General features: G+C 42.7%; 1 protein-coding gene across 1 annotated transcript; it reads right to left on the bottom strand.

Moving 5' to 3' along the window:
• Positions 1-1876: 1876 nt before the first annotated feature.
• Positions 1877-3660, bottom strand: LOC110921279 (lysosomal Pro-X carboxypeptidase). The gene is made up of 9 exons (XM_022165571.2): positions 3480-3660; positions 3277-3410; positions 3073-3185; positions 2861-2984; positions 2640-2789; positions 2414-2569; positions 2262-2341; positions 2145-2194; positions 1877-2059 (listed from the first exon to the last, which is right to left on the bottom strand). Exons 1-9 carry the CDS (start codon positions 3643-3645, stop codon positions 1920-1922), a joined length of 1113 nt encoding a protein of 370 aa, XP_022021263.2. The 5' UTR covers positions 3646-3660; the 3' UTR covers positions 1877-1919.
• Positions 3661-21086: the final 17426 nt, after the last annotated feature.

Here is a 21086-nt window from a genome sequence, read left to right on the forward strand (position 1 = left end):
GAACTCACCTTGGGTTTGCTCGGTATGCTAAGTATGTTCTCAAAGTAAATCAATCACGTCCTAGAGTATGCACGTACACAATCAGTTTGAATTCATACAGTTCACGTATAAGTATAATCAATGATCACCAAGTAGTACACATCACTAATCAACATCACACAAGTCATGCGTAGTGTTTAACATCAGTTAGTTAACTCAGTTAACACTTAACAGAATTAAATCAGTTCACTGTGCAAGTTATCCAAGTTGGCGAAACAGAGGTTGGCGAAACACATTAATTGGCGAAACACAGGTTGACGAAACACAATGTGTTTCATCAACTACCCTTTGACGAATCAAACTTCTATTTCGTTGGGGACCTTTGGCGAAACACATTCTCTGTTTCGTCAAGACTTCCAATTCGTCAAACATTCACATTCGTCAAATATTTAAAGTCGTCAAACATTCTAATTCGTTAAGCAGCAGTTACGTCAATCATACAGTTACGCAATCATTACAGAAACCCTAATCATCTACAGCCGTAACATCAACATCACACAGAATCATTATCATACAGAACCAGGCAAAATCTTTCGTTAACATCAATTGATCTTTACTATACATCAACTAGTCTACACACACAAATTATGGTTTTTAACACATAAATCAATCCATCAGGAATCAATAATCTAATCAAGGCTACAACATCCTGAACCCTAAACATTTGCAGATTTAGTACCATGTCACCATATAATTCGAGTAGTGTTTACGGTTTTCAATATCATGCATAGTGATCATCATCAACAATCATCAAGGGATTCAACATAAGGTCTAGCATTGCATAACATCAACGGATCATACTTTTTGATTAACAGTTTATAAGGATATCAAACTAACAATCATGAAAGAGTTAAACACTAACCGCAATAAATGAGAGCAAGAACGGGATTGATCTAGGGCCTCAAGGTCGCCGTTTCACAGAGGGTGTTCTAGGGTTTTCTGTTTGCTAAAGTGACAAATGAACAGAGGGTCCGGCATAATATTACGTAGCATAATGGGCCCGAACTGGGCTTTGGCGAAACTGGTTGGGCCGGCGAAACAGGATTGGCGAAACAGGTTTCCTGTTTCGTCGAATGGTTCTTGGTGAATCACAATTCTGATTCGTTGAGATGTTGTGTGGCGAATCACATATGATTCGTCGGGTCCTTAACGGGCTAGTGGGTTTATCCAATTCGGGTTTTACAATTAAGCTTATCACACTAACACATAATCAAGAAATCACGAAACACTTTCATTTATCACAACGTACACATTACAAGTCAAACGAGTCAAACGACTAATCAGTCAAAGTCAACAGTCAAAGTCAACGTGCATTTAAAGTCGAAAGGTCGAGTTGTCACAGTAAAGAACCGTCCTCCTGAACTGCCATAATAGCAGTTAATTTTATGAGTTTAAGTGGCTGAGATTTAATCTCAGCCAAATCCAATGGCCAAAAATAATTTGAGAGTTGGTTAGACTTAATGGGATCCATATATATATATAATTTTCACTCATTTGCCAGTATTTAGTTTTTTTTTCTGACGTGGACAAAAGAAAGCCAAATTACACCGATGAAAAGGTTGCAACTTCAGCGTGGGCGGAAAAGAAAATGACGCCAGCCGAAGATGCCATTGGGGAAACCAAGTTGGGACCATTGTGGTATCTTGTCAAGTCTATGCAGTTGAGGAAGGAGCCACCATTCTATCTAAAGTTACTGTCTTTTAAATTTAAAAGTTGTTAAAACTGATTTTTATTTTTGTTGGGAAATTTCTTGAAGGCAGAAGAAATAAAAATATCAGAAGGTGTTACATTGTAACATTCTCTTTATATTTTTATTACTTACGCGATTATAACTTACATTGTTACATTGCTTATGCACACCACAAACATCAAAACAATCTTTACATCTTAAAAACTGCTTTCTTTGCCATGTAATAATCATCAATCCAACCCTTGATAAGCTTCACCTCGGACGCCCTTTGCGCCACCAACCAATCCAGATCATCTGTCGTAGCCCCTCTCAGATCCAAGTGATGCGCACCTGTTCATCCATCACCAATATATCATGCTCTTTGAACAAAACAAAGTCAAAACATATCAAACGAATATGTTATGTTAAAGGTTACCTTTTTCCGTCACAAGAGCCACTACACTGTCCGATATGTTCTCTAAAACACTACACAATGCACCAATTTACATGGTTGTTTGTCGCAAATAGGATGAATGGTAATTAGAGAAGTTACCTGCCGCCACTCCAAGGATCTAGGAGACCGTTTGAAAAGATGATGTTGCTTCCAAATGTTCCGAGGACAGACTTATAGTCCTACACACAAATAAAAAACGATCATATTCATATATCTTTTTCAAACAGTTAAAGCGACAATAAAAGTCTTACATGTCCACCGAATTCTGTAGTGATCCAAGTGGGCCTAGGCATCACATCAAATTTATTCAAGCATTCCTCTGCATAAGAAGTGTAGTTATAAGCCCGTTCCGGAAACATGCTAGAGTTCTTGTCACTAGACATTGGCATAACCATTTCAGTACATGCCTGTAATGTAACATACATGACATAAGTGATTTTAGACAACTTTAGTTCTATAATAATAATACTTGTGTACCTGCCAATCCCAACCGTCCATGCCATCCAGGTCCTCATCCACTTCAAAGCAATCGGCTTTTCCAGTGTAATTGTAGTACACACTCACACCTTTAAATATTCGGTCCAAAACATAAGTCCCATCAGCAGAATCGTCTATCGCTTTGCACACCTGGCAGATGAACATCTTTAGTTTCAAAAAATATACAACAATAAATTGTAAAATAACTATGACTAATTAACCTCTTTAATTGGATGTGCAGGCAAAGGCATTTCGTATTCTACTGGGTATGGGTAGTCTACCATAGCTAAATAACTATACGCCGATTCCAACCAGTTATAAAGATCATCACTGCTCCTTAGTTTCCTGCCATTTATACTTTGAGTTAATAAACACGAACGATACAGTGGTTTCCAGTTTCCACAATAACTTACTAACTAACTAACTAACTAACCCGCATAAACGGAAAGTCTTGGCAAGATGATCAAGACCGTTTACTTTCCGACCCACTGAACTTATCACATCCCAAGACTTCTTTATCGTGTCAAAACAGCTTGTACTTTCTCTCTATGATAAAACAATAAAAATAAAAAATTAAACTTACTACTTGGAACTAATACAAACGGAACGAAATTAATGAAACTGAGTATTTACAAACTCTGAAATCATTTGAGACGATATTGTAATATGTTTCGAGTGGCACGATATCCTCAAACTGAAGAACGGGTGCTGATGAAGCAAGTGCACCTATTGCAATATGAGGATACTTAAGCCTCATCCATGCTGCCAACACTAGAAACATCATAATTTCAGGTGATTGTATCATTCAAATTGTAGTTAAAGTTTAAAATTGCTACTTACTTCCACCATATGATCCACCGAACAAGATGACAGGGGAAGCTTCTGCAGACAAATTTCTTTTCAAATCGGTTATGAGAAGCGCATAACCGGCAAGGGCTTGTCCGGCTGTTAGATGGGCTAAAGTAGAAGCATTCTTATATGCTTCATCCTTGCTCCCATACGGCATTGATTTACCATAATATTGATGAGGATACGTCCCTAGTCGGACCGAATCATCTTGAGGCTTAAAGCCGAGCCGCGGTACACCATGTCGGACCGATCCCAAAGCTACAAACGGAACGAGCGAGTGCAATGGCATGCCCTAACAAACTGGGCCCCACGGGCATAACCGCCATGATAATGACTGGTCCGACCTTAACTAACTCGCCACATCAGCACATCCAAAGACTATAAATACTTTGCTCAAACCTCCAAAAAACGATAACTGCTACTCTCTCGCTCTAAACTCTCCTTTCTCTCTCCCTGACCTATTTTCTCCTCACAAATACTTATTCTCACGCCCGAGCTTGGTCACAGAGAGGCCCCCCTCCCTGTGACGAGGCTAACGGTGTGTTGTTTTTCTGTGGTCTTGCAGGTTCATGATTTGATCATCTGAAGCTCTACTCGGGCCAGGTCGTATCAACTGGTTCTTGAGTCTTCAGTGGCGCCATCCCCTCGAATTCACATAGTTCGTTTCTTTGTTTTCATTCATTTGAAGTCATGGCAAAGCCAACGACAGCAGTCTCCACCAGTACTTTCCCATCTTACAATGACATATGGGAAGGAAACACTAACTCTACAACTGCTTCAGCAGCAGTTGTCGCCTCAGCAGCAGTTGTCGCCTCAGCAGCTGCAATAGGGTCTGCGTCGGTTCCTCCAGCTGCAAATCCTATAGGCGGAAGTTCTATCACCACGCTGTCTGTTACTGCCCCGGTTGCCACGCCATTACCTACCTTCGATAACGCTTTCCTTTTAAGGAACGCCGATCTGTTGCGACAGCTACAGCAGCAGCAACAACGAGATGAGATGCTGCAAAGTCTCCGAGCAAATTTGTTTAACAACGTTTATCCAGGGGGAAATCCCGTCTCTATTGGAACCTTCGCTCCTGGATCTATGGGGTCTATGGGTTTAAACGCCCAGGATCACGAGCTGCTCATGCCATACCACCCCACGTCGATGACTTCCCAATCAAAGTTTACGTTACGGATCGTCAATGCTCCACTCCCAGCTAAGCTAAAGATGCCTCCCACGTTGAAGTTTTACGACGGAACGTCTGATCCGGACGATCACATGTTCGCGTTTGCCGGAGCGGCTAAGGTCGAGCAGTGGCCTATGCCGGCTTGGTGCCTTATGTTCGCCCAAACTCTCACCGGATCGGCAAGAGTTTGGTTTGATGGATCGCCAGAAGGGTCGATCGACCACTTTGAGGATTTCCGGCGCATTTTCTTACAAAATTTCTGTCAGCAGCGACGCTGCAAGAAAGATATTACCGAGGTTCACCATATAAAGCGCCGCGATGGTGAGTCTGTAGAAGATTTTATCGATCGCTTCAATCGAGAAAGCATGCAAATAAGTGGGGCGGTTGACCAGCTCCGAGTCTCAGGATTCTGCCACGGAGTTCGGAACAATCAGCTTGTAGAGAAGCTTCATGAAGATCTCCCAAAAACTATGGAGACACTTATGGAGAGAGCTCGGGAATTCGTTCGGGGAAAGAGCGCTTGCGGCCAACCGAATGAAACTACAGCCAGAAACGCTAAAGCTCGGACCACTTCATGGAAACGCAATGCGTCGCCACCAAAAGATAGAAGCAATGGTTGTAATAGAAATCGCGGCCCGTATCAGAAGTCGGATCGAAGCAGTTTCCGAACAGGAAATGTGCGTTTCAACACTTTTTCTGACCTCACCAAATCACCAAGCGAAATCCTTAGTACGGAGACTACTCGGTTCCCTACACCGTCGAAGCAACGACCCAGCTCGGACAGAAACTCCAAGAAATATTGTGAATATCACCGAGACAAGGGTCATACAACTGATGAATGTTGGGCTCTGAAGCAAGAAATTGAGAAGGCTGTGCGATCCGGAAAACTCTCGCACCTTGTGAAAGAAGTAAAAGATGGGAAGAAGTCAGCAACGGCAGTTGATAATCCGAACACCGAGCCTGGAATCAATATGGTCCGGTCAGCCGAACCAAGGGGGTAAAGCGATCAAACCAGCATATGGCAGCATGGATGCATCAGCCAACGTACTTTCCTCCGGTCGACCCCGATGATGCTAGGGATGGACCAATTACAATCTCAGCTGTTATCGCTGGACACCTCGTCCGACGAATTTACGTGGACGGAGGAAGCGCATTCGAGATCATGTATTTGCAATGTTTCCAGCAGTTGAACCCCCAAGTAAAAAAAGCTCTAATTGAAGTCTCCACCCCTCTGATCAGCTTCTCCGGGGAGGTGGTTCGTCCGATAGGACAGATTACCCTTCCGACTACATTCAAAGAGGGTGATAAAAGCAGGACTGTCCAGCTAACCTACCTGGTTGTTGGCACTCATTCTTCACATAATGTAATACTCGGACGGCCCGGATTGAGAGCCCTCGGGGCAATTAGTTCGACAATACATGGAGCTATTAAATTCCCTACCGAGGCTGGAGTTGCTACTATTTTCTCAGGATCAAATTCGTTTGTCGCCGAAGTGAAACATGCAACAGAAACGAGCTCCAAAAAGTCCGAAGTACCCACGGAACTTTGGGCAATCAACCCGGATTTTCCCGAACAACAAGTAGCTATTGGTGCCCAACTCCCAAAACGAACGAAGAAGCTTTTATGGGAATTGTTAAGCAACTCGATAGACGTCTTCGCATGGAAGCACTCCGATATGCAGGGAGTCCCCAGATCTATGGCACAACATCACCTGAACGTAAAAGAATCAATCAAACCGATAGCGCAAAGGAAAAGGCACATGGCGCCGGATCGAGCCAAAGCCATTGCAAAAGATGTAAAAAGCCTCCTAGACGTAGGAATCATCCGGGAGGTTCGGTATCAAACATGGGTATCAAACCCCGTTATGGTACGGAAGAAAGATAATTCATGGAGAATGTGCATCGATTTCACCGATTTAAACAATGCGTGCCCAAAAGATTGTTTCCCTCTACCGGAGATTGATGAGAAGATTGATTCCGTCACTACGTTCAGGCTAAAATGTTTTTTGGATGCTTACAAGGGATACCATCAGATACAAATGGCGGTCGAAGATGAGGATAAGACGGCGTTTGTCACAAATGAAGGAGTGTATTGTTTTACTAAAATGCCGTTCGGTTTGAAAAACGCCGGTGCTACGTACCAGCGTCTGATGAACAAAGCTTTTAAAAATCAGATCGAGCGAAACGTAGAGGTATACGTCGATGATATTGTGATCAAAAGTCACGATGAGGTCGCCATGCTAAAAGACATATTCGAAACGTTTACCCGACTCCGAAGCATCAACATGAAGCTAAATCCAAAAAAATGTACGTTCGGAGTAGAGGAAGGTAAATTTCTGGGAGTCTTGGTGGGTTCAAAAGGCTTGCGAGCCAATCCAGACAAGATTGATGTTGTTCTTACAATGAAGCCTCCGACGTCGGTTAAAGAAATTCAGTCCTTAAACGGACGGTTGGCTGCTCTCCATCGGTTCTTATCAAAAGCAGCAGATCGGTCACTCCCATTCATGGATGTCCTTAGAAAAAGCTTTAGATCAGAGTTTAAATGGACGGCAGAAGCTGCACGAGCTTTCGAAGAGCTTAAAACTTGTTTAGGCACTCTGCCAACTCTTACCGTACCGGAAGAAGATGAGGTGTTAACGGTATACTTGGCTGCATCGTTCGGAGCCATCAGTGCAGTGTTAGTTGCTCACCGTACGGGAAAACAAATCCACATCTATTACCTAAGCCGAACGCTAAAAGACTACGAAACAAGATACTCAAACTTGGAAAAATTAGCTCTGGCTCTAGTCCATGCTTCAAGAAGACTTCGTCGGTACTTTCAAGCCCATCCAATTGAGGTACGAACCAATCAGAAAATCCAGCACGTTCTCCGGCGACCTGAAGTTTCGGGTCGAATGGCAAAATGGGCGATTGAATTGGGCGCATTCAACATCACCTTCCGAACCAAAGGTCCGTTGAAAGGACAGGTAATAGCGGATTTCTTAGTTGAGATACCGGAAGATAAAAGAACGGAAGAGGTTGAAAAAGCTCCAGAAAAACCGTGGTCCTTGTATACCGACGGAGCTTCTAGTGCCGAAGGAGCAGGAGCAGGCCTAATTCTCACCGATCTGGATGGAGCGGATATGACGTATGCGCTCCGGCTAGAATTCAAGAGTTCAAATAACGAAGCTGAGTATGAGGCCCTCCTAGCTGGCCTACGCCTAGCGCTAAAAGTCGGAGCAAAAAATGTCATAGCCCATGTAGATTTGTTGCTCGTGGAAAATCAAGTAAACGATGAATACGAGGCGAGGGAAGCAAACATGGTTGAATATCTCGAACAGGTAAAGCAAGCTATGGCATCATTTGAAGCATGTAAGGTCAAGCATATTGACGGGTGGTCCATTGGACGACCCTTTGTAATGCTAAAAGACAAGTTTATCCCTCATTTATGTACGTAATTATCTTGAATTAGATAACTACTTTGTCTATGTCTCAGGTACGGTTTAGCGGCTCAAATGAAGGAAAAGTGCAGCTTTGGAAGCTTTCAAGTCGAACGGGTTGAGATGCGGAGCAAAAGAAGAACAAAACATAAAACTCAGGCTTCCACCGTAAATTACGGTCCCACCGTAATTTACGGTGGACCTGAAATTCATTTGGCTTCCACCGTAAAGCAGTCTCTTCATACCGTAACAATTTGAAACTCACCGTAAATTACGGTGATACCGTAATTTACGGTGGAACTGATGGAATTTGTGTAACTGCCACATTAAGTGAGTTTTGATGGTGTCTTTTCATCATTCTCATGATTGGACGTTTTTGGGAGCTTGCTAGGGGCGATTTTGGTGATTTTGCTTGGTTGTAAACATTATCTAAACATTTTGTTTGTGTTTTCGATCCGTATGAACATTAAACTTTATGCTATGATGATTCACCAAGCTATGTGTGGCTAAACTCATGGTGATCATCCTGAATTGAAGGTTTGTCTAAGACTTTTGTGTTTGGATTCGTATTTCTAGAATAATAGACTTGCAATGTTTGTTTGTTTATTATGGTGTGTGAATGTTTGATTGTAAATTGTTGATTGATGTTATACTCATATTCTAAACCGTACGTTCTTGGTGTCGTTGACAATCGAGATATCACGGGAGGGGTTAGGGTTGTATATTAGTCAATTGGTTATCGGGTAACAACCTCGCATTGTCATAATCCGAGTACTTAGTTCCCTTTTATCACAACAAACACTTACACACGAATCATGTCTATGTGATTCTTTCTAGTGAATTTAAACACAATTGTCCAAAGCAAACCGGAAATTTAGGATGGTCGCTTGTTTCTAATCTGTTTACAAACTACGGTCTTTGATTTACAATTTAATTAGTTAATTTTAGTTATTAAAACCAAAACAAATCAACTCTTGAATTTTAATTTCTGCATTTTAGTTTAATTTTAGTTTAAGTGCAAAGCTATACAATCGACATACTTTCCACATACTCCCTGAGTTCGATACCCTATTACCACTATCTATAGTTGTTTTTGGGATTAAATTTGCGTGTACCTACGACATCACGTCACATATTCCCCGCAGCAAGAACAAGAAGGCCGATGCTTTGAGCAAGTTGGCGTCGGTATCGTTCAGTCACCTGGCCAAAGAAGTAAGAGTAGAAGTTTTAACCACGCCTTCAATCACGGCTCCGCAAGTTATGCAGGTCGAAGCACCGTCGCAAACGTGGATGACGCCAATAATTAACTATTTGGTACATGACGTTTTGCCGACCGATAAAGCGGAAGCAAGGAAGATTCAAATCAATTCTCTTCAATACCAGATGCAAGAAGGTGGTTTATACCGAAAAACTTTTCTCGGACCATTGCTAAAATGTCTGGATCCGGAGCAATCCAGTTATATTATCAGGGAAATACACTACGGCATTGATTGTGACAAAAGTAAAAAATGCAGGGTATTACTGGCCCGGGATGCATAAAAGCGCCGTAAAAGAGCTCCAACAGTGTGACGAATGCCAAAGGCACGCACCCGTCAGCCTCCGAGCCAAGAACGAGATGATACCGGTAACTGCTGCATGGCCCTTCCAAAAATGGGGCGTTGATATCGTCGGGCCTTTTCCAAGATCGAGCGGAAGTGCACAATATCTGCTAGTCGCGGTGGATTATTTCACTAAATGGGTGGAAGCTCGACCGTTTACAGTCATCTCCGGCTACAACGTGACACGTTTCTTCTGGGAACAAATAGTGTGCCGATTCGGTTTTCCACTCTATATCATAAGCGACAATGCAAAGCAGTTCGCCGAAAATCCTTTCAAGCGCTGGTGCGAAAACCTGAAAATTAACCAAGTCTTCTCCTCGGTAGCTCACCCTCAGGGTAACGGGCAGGTCGAACAGATAAATCGACGAATCGTTGATGGGATAAAAAGGAGGCTTAGTTACGAGGGAAAAGGCTGGGCGGACGAATTGCCGAACGTTTTATGGGCACACCGAACACTGCACAAGACTAGCAACGGAGAAACACCGTTTAGTCTTACCTACGGTACCGAAGCAGTGATTCCCGCTGAAATCGGGCTCCCAAACCAGAGGCACAAAAATTGGGAGGAAAACGAATATGAACTCCGGTCTAATCTTGATTTGTTAGAAGAACGCCGGAACATTGCGGCAATCAAGGAAGCTCGATACAAGAAGAAGATTGAGAAATATTATAACGCCCGGGCTAAACTCTACAAATTCAAGGTCGGAGACTACGTGCTCCGAAACAACGATGCAAGCCGAGTCGAAGCCCCCGGCAAGCTAACTCCCAAATGGGAGGGACCGTACCGAGTCAAAGAGGCCAGCGATAAGGGCTCGTACGTGTTGGAGAAGATTGATGGAACGCCAGTACCCCGGATGTGGAACGGGGTACATTTAAAGAAATGCTTCATGTGAACAGCCTACCACGGCTAAAAAAGATCGCTATCTCTTTTTTATTATTTTCCAATTTCCGCATGTAATCTGGGAGGGTAATGCCCCGGTATTTTTCCATTCTCTTTGTAACCGGGAGGGTTTTTCCCCGGACCAACAACTTACAAGTTAATGAATAAAGCGGTCTATATAAAATAACATATGTATAAGTTCGAACGATTTTTTCAAACGTGCACAAACGGGCCTTGACCCATGCCTCGCGCCGATCGAGAAGGCTTAAATAGTTTTAAAAAATATAAAAATCTATTAAGCAGGCGAAACACCTCCCATTCGGTGCGACCGCCAAATTGAGAAAACAACTCTCTAAGTGAACAGTAAAGGTTTGGACGCAAACCAAGTGCTAAGTAGTTAGGATTAAACAATTGATTTAACAAAAAATCACAAAACCATGCATAATTGTTTCAAGCAAACATATTGTCAAATATATTGTACGATTACAAAGGGAAAATGTCAGATTTGAACTACATCATCATCATTTCCAACGATAGGCAGCATGCTCCTTTGTTGAATAACTGATAAAGGTTTATCTATTAAGTCTGCCACTTTGTCAAGCACGGAGATCTGAAGTTCATCAAAGGCCTTTACCGCAGCATCCAATGCGTCTTGAGCCCCCACATCATAGCCCGGAACCTCTTCCGCAGAACGAACCGAGTCATGAGCGGCCTTAAAACCCTGCTTTATCCCTTCATTCGCCCCCACCGCATTAACACTGTTGACTAAATCAGCAACGACTTTCTCCAACTCAGGGCTTTGCTGAACCAGCTTTACGACCCAAGCAACCCCCCTCCCCCGTAAGGAACCATTGTTTCATAAGCATCAGCTCCGACGTTTGGGCGTAAAGCTCAACCATCTCAGTATCCCAACGGGATAGCATACCTTTTGCTTCGTCAATCAACGCGTTGTGAGACTCGACGGCCCTGTCACGAGCCCTCTCGAGTTCACCTTTTGCTGAAGAAAAATAAAAGTCAGTAAGGTAGAGAAAAATATACACACAAAGGATAATCAAAAAGGCATACCAGTTATCATATGATGGTAGTCGGCCAAGAGTTGATCGTACGACTTCTGCATCTCCTTTAATTCCGCTGCGTGCCTTTCCTCCAAGCTAACTTGTCTTTTCTCCAGGACAGCAAATTTTTCCTTAAAAGCTTCCAAGTCCTGGAGAGCCTTGTCTCGAGCTTCGTGAGCAGCTGCAGCCGAAGCCTGAGAAGACTTGTTGACCTCTTTGGCTTCCGACACCTGCCCCTTCAATCGATCAACCTGGGACCGCAGGGATACCAGCTCTTGCTTCGTCTTTGATCGGACGTCACCTTCGTTCTTCAGGTTAGCAATTTCACGTTTAAGCTTATGACATGATGACTCCGATTCAACCCAACGCTTGTACGTCTCCACCACCAGAGAGTTCGACTGAGCTTGATTCAGCATCAAGGCATTCCCAAGCTCTGGTCCGCTCATCTTGCGATAATGAGAATGTTCAGCAGGGGTCCCTAGATGAAATAAAGACATCTTGGCTGTAAGAGCATCCACGATCCTGTCTTTGTTCACCAATAACCATTCCGGCACATACTTCTCCAAAGCATGAGCTGCATCCATATCTTCAAAACCACCCGAACCTAACTCCCGGGACAAGCACACGGCTTCAGTGTCATACCATAAGGGAGAAGAAGAGGCACTATCCCCACCATCAAACGGCGAAGGGCTCGGCCTAGAAACATTAGACGCGACCCCCGTAGTGAACTTACCCGAAGGAGAAGGCTCAGCTTTCTTGAGGTCGGATGTACGCAAGTCGGTAACGACCTTAACACCACCTCCGCCAAAGGACAACGGGCTTAACGGAGTTTTTAAATGATCCCGAGGGGTACGACCCCCATGAAGATGAGCGTCTAAATTCTCCAATACCCCTCCGGCAGTAGAAAACTCGGTAACCTGGTCATCGTCATCGAGAGTAATTGCTTTAAACCCTGGTTTCTTTCTTTTCAGCTGTTTAAGCTTCGGGTCATTTTTGGTCGAAGCAGCTCGTTTTCTTTTCAAACTAATTTGGGGCTGCCCTTCCTCATCTTCTGCATCATCTTCGTCTTCATTCTGGCCACTCCCCCCTTTTTCTCCGCCGGCACGTACCTCAGTTTCCCCAACAGAAAGATGAATCCCTTCGTCCTCAATCACAAACTTAGAGCCGGAACCTTTCGTGCCAGTCGAACCACCTTTTCGACCTTCAGTAACATCAACCGTAGCTACCGCCTGAATCGGAGCAGCATGTAACCCCTCTCCCGCGGGGGCAGAACCAGAACCGCCTTGAGCTGCTAAGTCTGTTTGAATCGCTGAACCACCTTGACCGCCAGGAGCATCGGGCGCACGAATGGGGTAAAGATTTGCATGTACAAGGTCTAGGTACGGGGGATCGCCTTTCGGAGTTTTGGTGGCTCGAATGTCTAGCTCCTTAGAATCAAAAGACCTCAGCCGTAATGCTTCCTTTAAACCCATAACTGCACAAGAAGACAAATGATAAGTAATATCTATCACCGAACGAGAAGGCCGAACCAATAAAAAAATATATATATAATAATAATAAATAATAAATGCAGGGAGCACCGCACAACTGACGCTCTTTGTTCCATCGGAGGGTAGGGTACCACTCCGGTTCGGACCACATCGTGCTAATCCGCCCCATGACGAGGATGTGTTCCGGATATTTCTGTATACGACCGGCTTCCTTTATCAAATCAGCATATAGCTTCTTATTGAATGCAAAGTCTTCAGGAAGAGGAGGTGGAAGTTTCGACTTTTTTAGCCTCCACGTCATGAACTCCGGAACGCACCGATCGTCAACTAGAAAAAAATGATCTTTCCAGTCTTTTATACTCGTGGTAATCCATGTGTAGCAGCAAGAGTTCTTATCCCTGACTTCAAAAGTATACCAATTACCGGACCGGTTCAACTTGTAAAAAGCCCGGAACACATCCAAATCCGGTTCGGACCCTAAACCACGACAAGCCAACTCAAAGTGGCACACCTTGGCAAGGCCAAAAGGGTTCACCTGAGTCAGGTGGACCTCATGAAACAACAAAACCCCGACTAAGAATTTCGTCAAAGGAAGACGGCAGTTACAGTAGTAAAAAAAGCGGGTGTAAATCCCTATCTTCCCCGGAACAAAGGGATAAATGGGCGTGTTCTTTTCCGGAAGAACAGGGTGTAGCGACGTAGGAATCGCATAACTTTCTACATACCAGTCCAAGGCTTTTTGAGTCAAAATATTAAAACAGCCGGACAAATTACTCTTATTCGCCATAACAAGAAAGGAATTTACTAACCTGAGTAAGGTAAGTCGATTTCGCCGACGAAAATGAAGAAGAAGGAAGAAAAAGAAGATGGAGTAAAAGGGTAAAAGTGAAAAGGTATTACTTCTCACCCCCCCTTTTTTATAGGGAAGAGGCACCGCCTCAAAGAGATCCAATAAGAAAAGGCCACGTCATGATAGCTGACGTAAATCAAACGTCGTGTCAGGAGAGAAAAGTTAAAGTTAACTAGCGGTCACCAAGCCTAGGTCACCGCCCAAATTTCAAAACTTTGAAAATTAATAAAAAAACCGCCAATAGAAACCGTGAGCTTGAACAAACTCCGACAAAAAGTTCGAAGCTTTTGCTAAACAAACACTACGAACTAGGGGGACTTGATGAGGATACGTCCCTAGTCGGACCGAATCATCTTGAGGCTTAAAGCCGAGCCGCGGTACACCATGTCGGACCGATCCCAAAGCTACAAATGGAACGAGCGAGTGCAATGGCACGCCCTAACAAACTGGGCCCCACGGGCATAACCGCCATGATAATGACTGGTCCGACCTTAACTAACTCGCCACATCAGCACATCCAAAGACTATAAATACTTTGCTCAAACCTCCAAAAAACGGTAACTGCTACTCTCTCGCTCTAAACTCTCCTTTCTCTCTCCCTGACCTATTTTCTCCTCACTAATACTTATTCTCACGCCCGAGCTTGGTCACAGAGAGGCCCCCCTCCCTGTGACGAGGCTAACGGTGTGTTGTTTTTCTGTGGTCTTGCAGGTTCATTGTTTGATCATCTGAAGCTCTACTCGGGCCAGGTCGTATCAACTGGTTCTTGAGTCTTCAAATATCGATGCTGCAATCATAAAGTCAACCACAAATAAGCGTTGACCAACTGTCCGTTTCTATATAGAAGTTGTGCTGCTATTGAAAATAAGAATCAGAGGTTGCTTACTTCGGGGAATATGACCATCGCACCGAAACGAGGAACGAGTTCCCTAACAAAGCCGGAGTTAGCAGCGAACCATTCGATGTCGCCTTCGTTGCCACAGTAAAGGAAGATGGGGCCCATACGAGCCCAGTGGTGGGTGTTGATGAGATAACGTTGAGGGAATTTGGGAGGATCATTGAAGCTAAAATGGTCGAGAGTCTGCTGGAAGTATCTTGTCTCATAAGTGGTAAGAAGAGTGTTGGGGGGTTTATGAAGGCGTGAGTGTTTGCCGGGAAACGGGATGCGGTGAGACTCCGGTGAGGATGGGAGGAGGGTAAGGATTATTAAGAAGAATGAGAGTCGTTTTGTCATTGTGGTCAAATTTCATTTGACGATTGTTCATTTTTATTTGGTGTAGCTAAGAAAGATATCTATAATGTTGTATTCTTCATAAGCCGAGCCGAGCAAAGGCAACCTCGGACTCAGACTCGGACTCGGCTTAATTATAGTGGACTCAAGAATTATTTGTCGTGGGTGCGGATGAGGTATTCAATCATATTTTCAACGAGTGTGGTTTAGTTTTTTTTTCCTAAAATATAAACTAAATTTTGTTTTCAAGGGGTGCGGTCACCCATCTTAGCCAAAAGGTGGGTCCGCCCCTGTTTGATTATAAGTCGAGCTAACTCGGTTCGGATTTGAAATCGAGCTGAAAATCTAAGCTCGGGTTCAGTTTGGCTTTTAACCGAGCTAGCTCGTCTAGGCTTAATTTGGCTCGATTTTAAAAAGAAAAATAAGTACATAACTCTTAAAATTCAATTCTCTAAAATATTATTCAGTAGTTCACAATAAATTCAACCTAATATGTTACAAGTCAAAATCAAGTTCAACAATACAAAATAAGTTTTAAATTTTAACGAAATACAATATTAGTTCATTAGAATGGTAATCAACCTACAAATATGGCATAGATATCAAATTACACTCCTAAATACATGTGAATAATAATAAGTTTTTGTAATATATTACAAGTACAATAATCTAAGCTAAGCTGAACCAAGCTACCAAGCGAGCCAATCCGGCTCATTATGAGATGAGCCGAGCTAAGCTCACTTTCTAACCAAGCTGAGCCGATCAGTTTCAAACCAAACCATATCAAGCAAGCTTTTTCCGGGTTAAATCTGAGCGAATTCCGAGACACGAGCTTTTTGAACACCTTAATATGTTGTTAAAAAAAAATACTTTACAAAAATTGATAAAACATATTAATCTTTTTATTTTGCGTATTGAGAAATAAGAAAACCCAAGGATCAAGGTGAACTAATGTTTTCAACTTTCCGTTGACCTGGACCAAATCCCGACCATAATGAACTAGTTTTTTTTACAAGTAAACTTCATTAAAACATACATCCGACCTAAAAGGGCAAAAGGCCAACAAAACAACACACCTCCAACTCAAACGGGAAAAAGGCAACAAAATTACAATATGTAAGGCGGATATTTACACCAATCCTCCCACCGAATAGAGTTATAAGACGACCTATTTTTTAACCAACCAAACCTCTCGATTTGATCTCCCCTAAGATATCCTAAGGACCACGCTTAATATTACGAAAAACCACATCATTTCTACCTTTCCATATGCACCAACATGTGATTATAAAGAGACCTTGAATAATCTTCTTAGTTTTCTTTCCCATTTGCAAAAAAAAAAAAACGTGAGCTTTCATAAGATATTTGAAATCAAAATCGAAATTCGGAGGAATGTTGCACCAAGCACTGATACTCGTCCAGATTCTATTCGAGGATATACACGTCGTAAAGAGATGTTCCACTTATTCCTTCTGCTCGGCACATAACTGTCGGAATATTTACATTCCTTCTTCTTAAACTCTTTCTCGTCGCTAATCTATCAAGGTTCACTCTCCACGCCATAATGTTGCATTTAAGAGGTACCCATTTGCACCAATGGAAGGACGACAACTGGATCTCTCCCCTGTCTTTTCCTTCAACTTTTTAACTGATTTAACCGAGAAACTGCCATTATCATCACCCAACCATTTCCATGTATCTTTCTCATTGGACAGAACCACCAAATCAAGCGTGTCTTGGCATTCATGCCACTCCCTTATCTCAACTTCCGCTTCTGACGCTCTGATCCAATTCCAATTGTAACCATCATTTTCATGTCCCAAAGCGATCCTGTCTATCACTCTGCATGATTTAAACGATTCTAGACCAAAAAGGTGAGGCCATCTAACCATAAATGGTTAACTGGCTACCCATGTGTCGACCCAGAACCGGATATCCCTCCCATTCCCCACCTTAACCATAATAAAACTGTATAAACCTTTCCCATTGATTTTAAATTTAACTCCAAAAGAACTATGTTTTTCCAACACCCTAAAATGTTTTCGTTTAGCGGGAGGAACTCCCAATGATTATTTTTAAAATGACATGCTTCCACCACCTCCCTCCATAAACTTTGGTTCTCTACCCAAAACAGCTTCCGAGAATCGATATTATTCGTGAAGAAGAAAGACAGAAGTATGTGCATGTGTATTGACTATTGGGAGTTAAACAAACTTTCGGTAAAGAATCGATACCCGCTTCCGAGAATCGATGACCTATTCGACCAACTATAAGGTGCGAGTTGGTTTTCGAAAATTGACCTGAGGTCGGGATACCATCAATTGAGAGTAAAGGAGGAACATATACCCAAAACAGCTTTCCGTACACGGTACATGCATTATGAATTCCTCGTAATGTCCTTTGGGCTAACAAATGCACTCGCGGCATTCTTAGATCTCATGAATCGGGTCTGCAAGACAATGTTGGATAAGTCGGTGATAGTGTTCATCGATGATATTCTTGTATACTCAAAAAACGAGGCGGGTCACACTTGTCATTTGCAAGAAGTGCTAGAAACGCTTAGGAGAGAAAAGCTTTACGCTAAATTCTCGAATTGCGCCTTTTGGCTTCGAGAGGTGCAATTCCTCGGGCACATCATCAGTGCCGATGGAATATTTGTAGATCCATCCAAAATAGAAGCGGTGTCAAAATGGAGCCATCCGAAGAATCCGTCTGAGATCAGAAGCTTTTTGGGGCTTGCGGGATATTATAGGAGATTCATTCAGGATTTCTCCAAAATTGTCTCACCGTTAACTAAGCTAACTCGTAATGATGAAAAGTTTGTCCGGAATGACGAACAAGAGGGGGCGTTCCAAACGCTTAAAGAAAAGTTGACCCATGTTCTGGTATTGACTTTTGATGCGTGTCGTGTGTTATATATTTTTTGTGTATATTTTTAGCCCTTTTTAACACATTAGTCAAGTTTTAAATTAATAAAACACGATATTTACTAACACCAAACACACATATGGGCAAGTGCACCCATCGTGAGCGTAGTATAGTGTTGGTAAGATACCGAGGTCGTCCAAGGACACAAGAGCTTTTAATACCGGTTTATTCTCAACGTCTAATCAAATCAAAAGTTAGAGAAAGGTTTTAAACTAGAAAATAAAAACTAAAAATGCTGAAAAACAAAAATAAAAACAGATAGACAAGATGAATCACTTGGATCCGACTCGCCTTTAGTGTAACCTTTGATTATTTCCGCACTTTAGCACTTTTTAAGAGATTATCTTAGTTATAGTAGTAGGCCCCTCTTTTGAAGGTGATGTTACCCTCAACCCAGTAGTTTGAGTCAGCAAAGATACAATCCTAAAGGGTTGGATTATTGAAAGATAATTAATTAAGTTATTAATGCGTAATGTGGTAGGCCCCTCTTTTGAAGGTGACGTTACCCTCGGCTAAGTAGTTTGAGTCAGTAGGGATACAATCCTAAATAGTCGGGTTAAAGTTTTAATAGTAGTTTACATATGAGGGGGTCAAGGAGTTCGGACCCCCGCCATCCAATACCAGTGGGTATTAAAGGAGGTCCTACTAAACTTGACCCAGGTCCTTTCAGGATCTATACACTGAACAAGGCAAGACTCTTACCAAACCATTCCCTTAACCCCCGACCAGGTAGCCAACATATCTCCATATAGACCGTGGAGATATGAATGGTGAAAATCTTTTATCTTATATAGACAGTAAAATAATGCCAAGACACCACGGACAAATGATAAGGAAGATTCACCTTTAACATAAGAAACTAGTTATTAAAGTCATTAATACATAACCAAATAAAAAGTGCAAAAAGATTAAAAATAAAAAGTATTACACTAAATGCTTGTCTTCACCAAGTGATGTAAGAGACTTAGGCAAACATGGCCTTCGATTGTCAAGAACTCTTAGGATCAATCTTGGATCCCAAGACTACTCACACACTCTATGATGGAGATGGATGATGGTGGTGGATGTGGGTTGTGATGGTGGTGGTGGGTGGGTGAAGTGTGAGAGAGGTGGTGTGCCAAGGGATGAGTTACAAGTGAGCCAAGCACTCCTATTTATAGCCTGCACAAAAGCCCGGACACGGCCCCGTGTCCATCCCTCTTCTTTTTCTTCATTAAATGCAGTTTGTCTGCATTAGTTGACTACGCCCCCGTGTCCGCTGGGCACAACCCCGTGTTCAGAAGCGTATCTGTACTATCAAGATTTGCCTAGATTCTGCGAATCTTTGCGTTGACCATGGCCATGTGTCTGCTGGGCACGCCCCCGTGGTGGGCGATAGAAGCTTCTACAACTTTGTCTTTTCTGCAGACACTTGGGCACGCCCCCGTGCTCAGTGAGCATGGGGCGTGTTCAGCCTTCTGTTCTCTTGTTCTTGCTTGGGGAGATGCTGTCGAGGGGTCGGGCATGCCACGTTTATTCCTTTTCTTGTATTTATGTTAGATTTAGCTGCCTTTTTGCTTCTTTTATTCATTTGAGCTCATTTAATCCTGAAAATACAAAAAGAAGACAAAAACACACTTTTTCCAACATTAGTACTAAAAAAGGGTTAGTTTTATGCCACATTTGATGTAATTTATATGTTGCATTTTGCACACATCAACTTTACCAGATGGCACCGAGGACATGGTAGTGTACTCTAGCGCGTCACACCTAGGCCTTGGGTGTGTACTTATGCAACGGGGCAAGGTGATTGCCTATGCCTCGAGACAATTGAAAGTTCACGAAAACAAATATCCAACTCACAACCTTGAATTGGGGGCGGTGGTATTTGCCTTAAAGATTTGAAGGCACTACTTGTATGGGGTGAAGTGAACTATTTTCATTGACTATAAGAGTTTGAAATACTTTTATGATCAAAAGGAGTTAAATATGAGACAAAGATGTTGGCTAGAAATGGTGAAAGATTATGATTGCGAAATACATTATCATCCAAGAAAAGCCAATGTATGAGCTGATTCGCTAAGCCAAAAAGAGGGATACACACCCATTCGAGTGCGGTCGATGCAACTTGTGGTAACCTCGAGTTTACTTGAACGAATCCGAGAAGCATAAATTGAAGCGGTGAATGAAGAAAATTGGGGAAAGGAACGAGTGAAAGGCCAAGTGAAGGATATAATAGATGACGATAACGGGTTGAAATCTCGGTTTGGTAGAATATGGTTCCAAACACATGTGGTGTTAAAGACCTCTTACTTGATGAAGCTCATAAATCGCGCAATTCAATTCACCCGGGGGCGACCAAGATGTACCGGTATTTGAAACAAAATTATTGGTGGCCCAAGATCGAAAGAGATGTGACGAAGTATGTCGAAAAATGCTTAACTTGTTTGCAAGTAAAAGCGGAACATCAAAAGCCTTATGTCAAGCTCCAACCATTAGACATACCAGTTTGGAAGTGGGAACATGTTACCGTGGATCTGTTAACTAAATTGCCGAGAACGGCTCGGGGATTCGATGCCATTTGGGTGGTTGTGGATAGACTGATAAAAAGCGCTCACTTTATTCCTATCCGTGAGACGTATACTTCTGAAAGATGTCGGATGTGTATATGAACGAGATTGTAGCGCGCCATGGAGTGCCAGTATCCATCGTGTCCGATAGAGATACCCGGTTCACTTCAAATTTCTGGCACGGTTTTCAAGAACAAATGGGTACTAAAATGTTTATCAGTACGGCGTATTACCCTCAAACCGATGGGAAAAGCGAGCGAACAATTCAAACATTAGAAGATATGATTCGGGCATGTATTATTGATTTTGGCGGTAGTTGGGATGCTTACCTACCGTTGGTCGAATTTTCATACAACAGTAGTTACCATTCAAGTATTGGTATGGCCCCGTATGAAATGCTCTATGGTAGGAATTGCCGAACCCCGGTATGTTGG

Source organism: Helianthus annuus, chromosome 9, assembly GCF_002127325.2.
Source record: "Helianthus annuus cultivar XRQ/B chromosome 9, HanXRQr2.0-SUNRISE, whole genome shotgun sequence".
Taxonomy (NCBI): domain Eukaryota; kingdom Viridiplantae; phylum Streptophyta; class Magnoliopsida; order Asterales; family Asteraceae; genus Helianthus; species Helianthus annuus.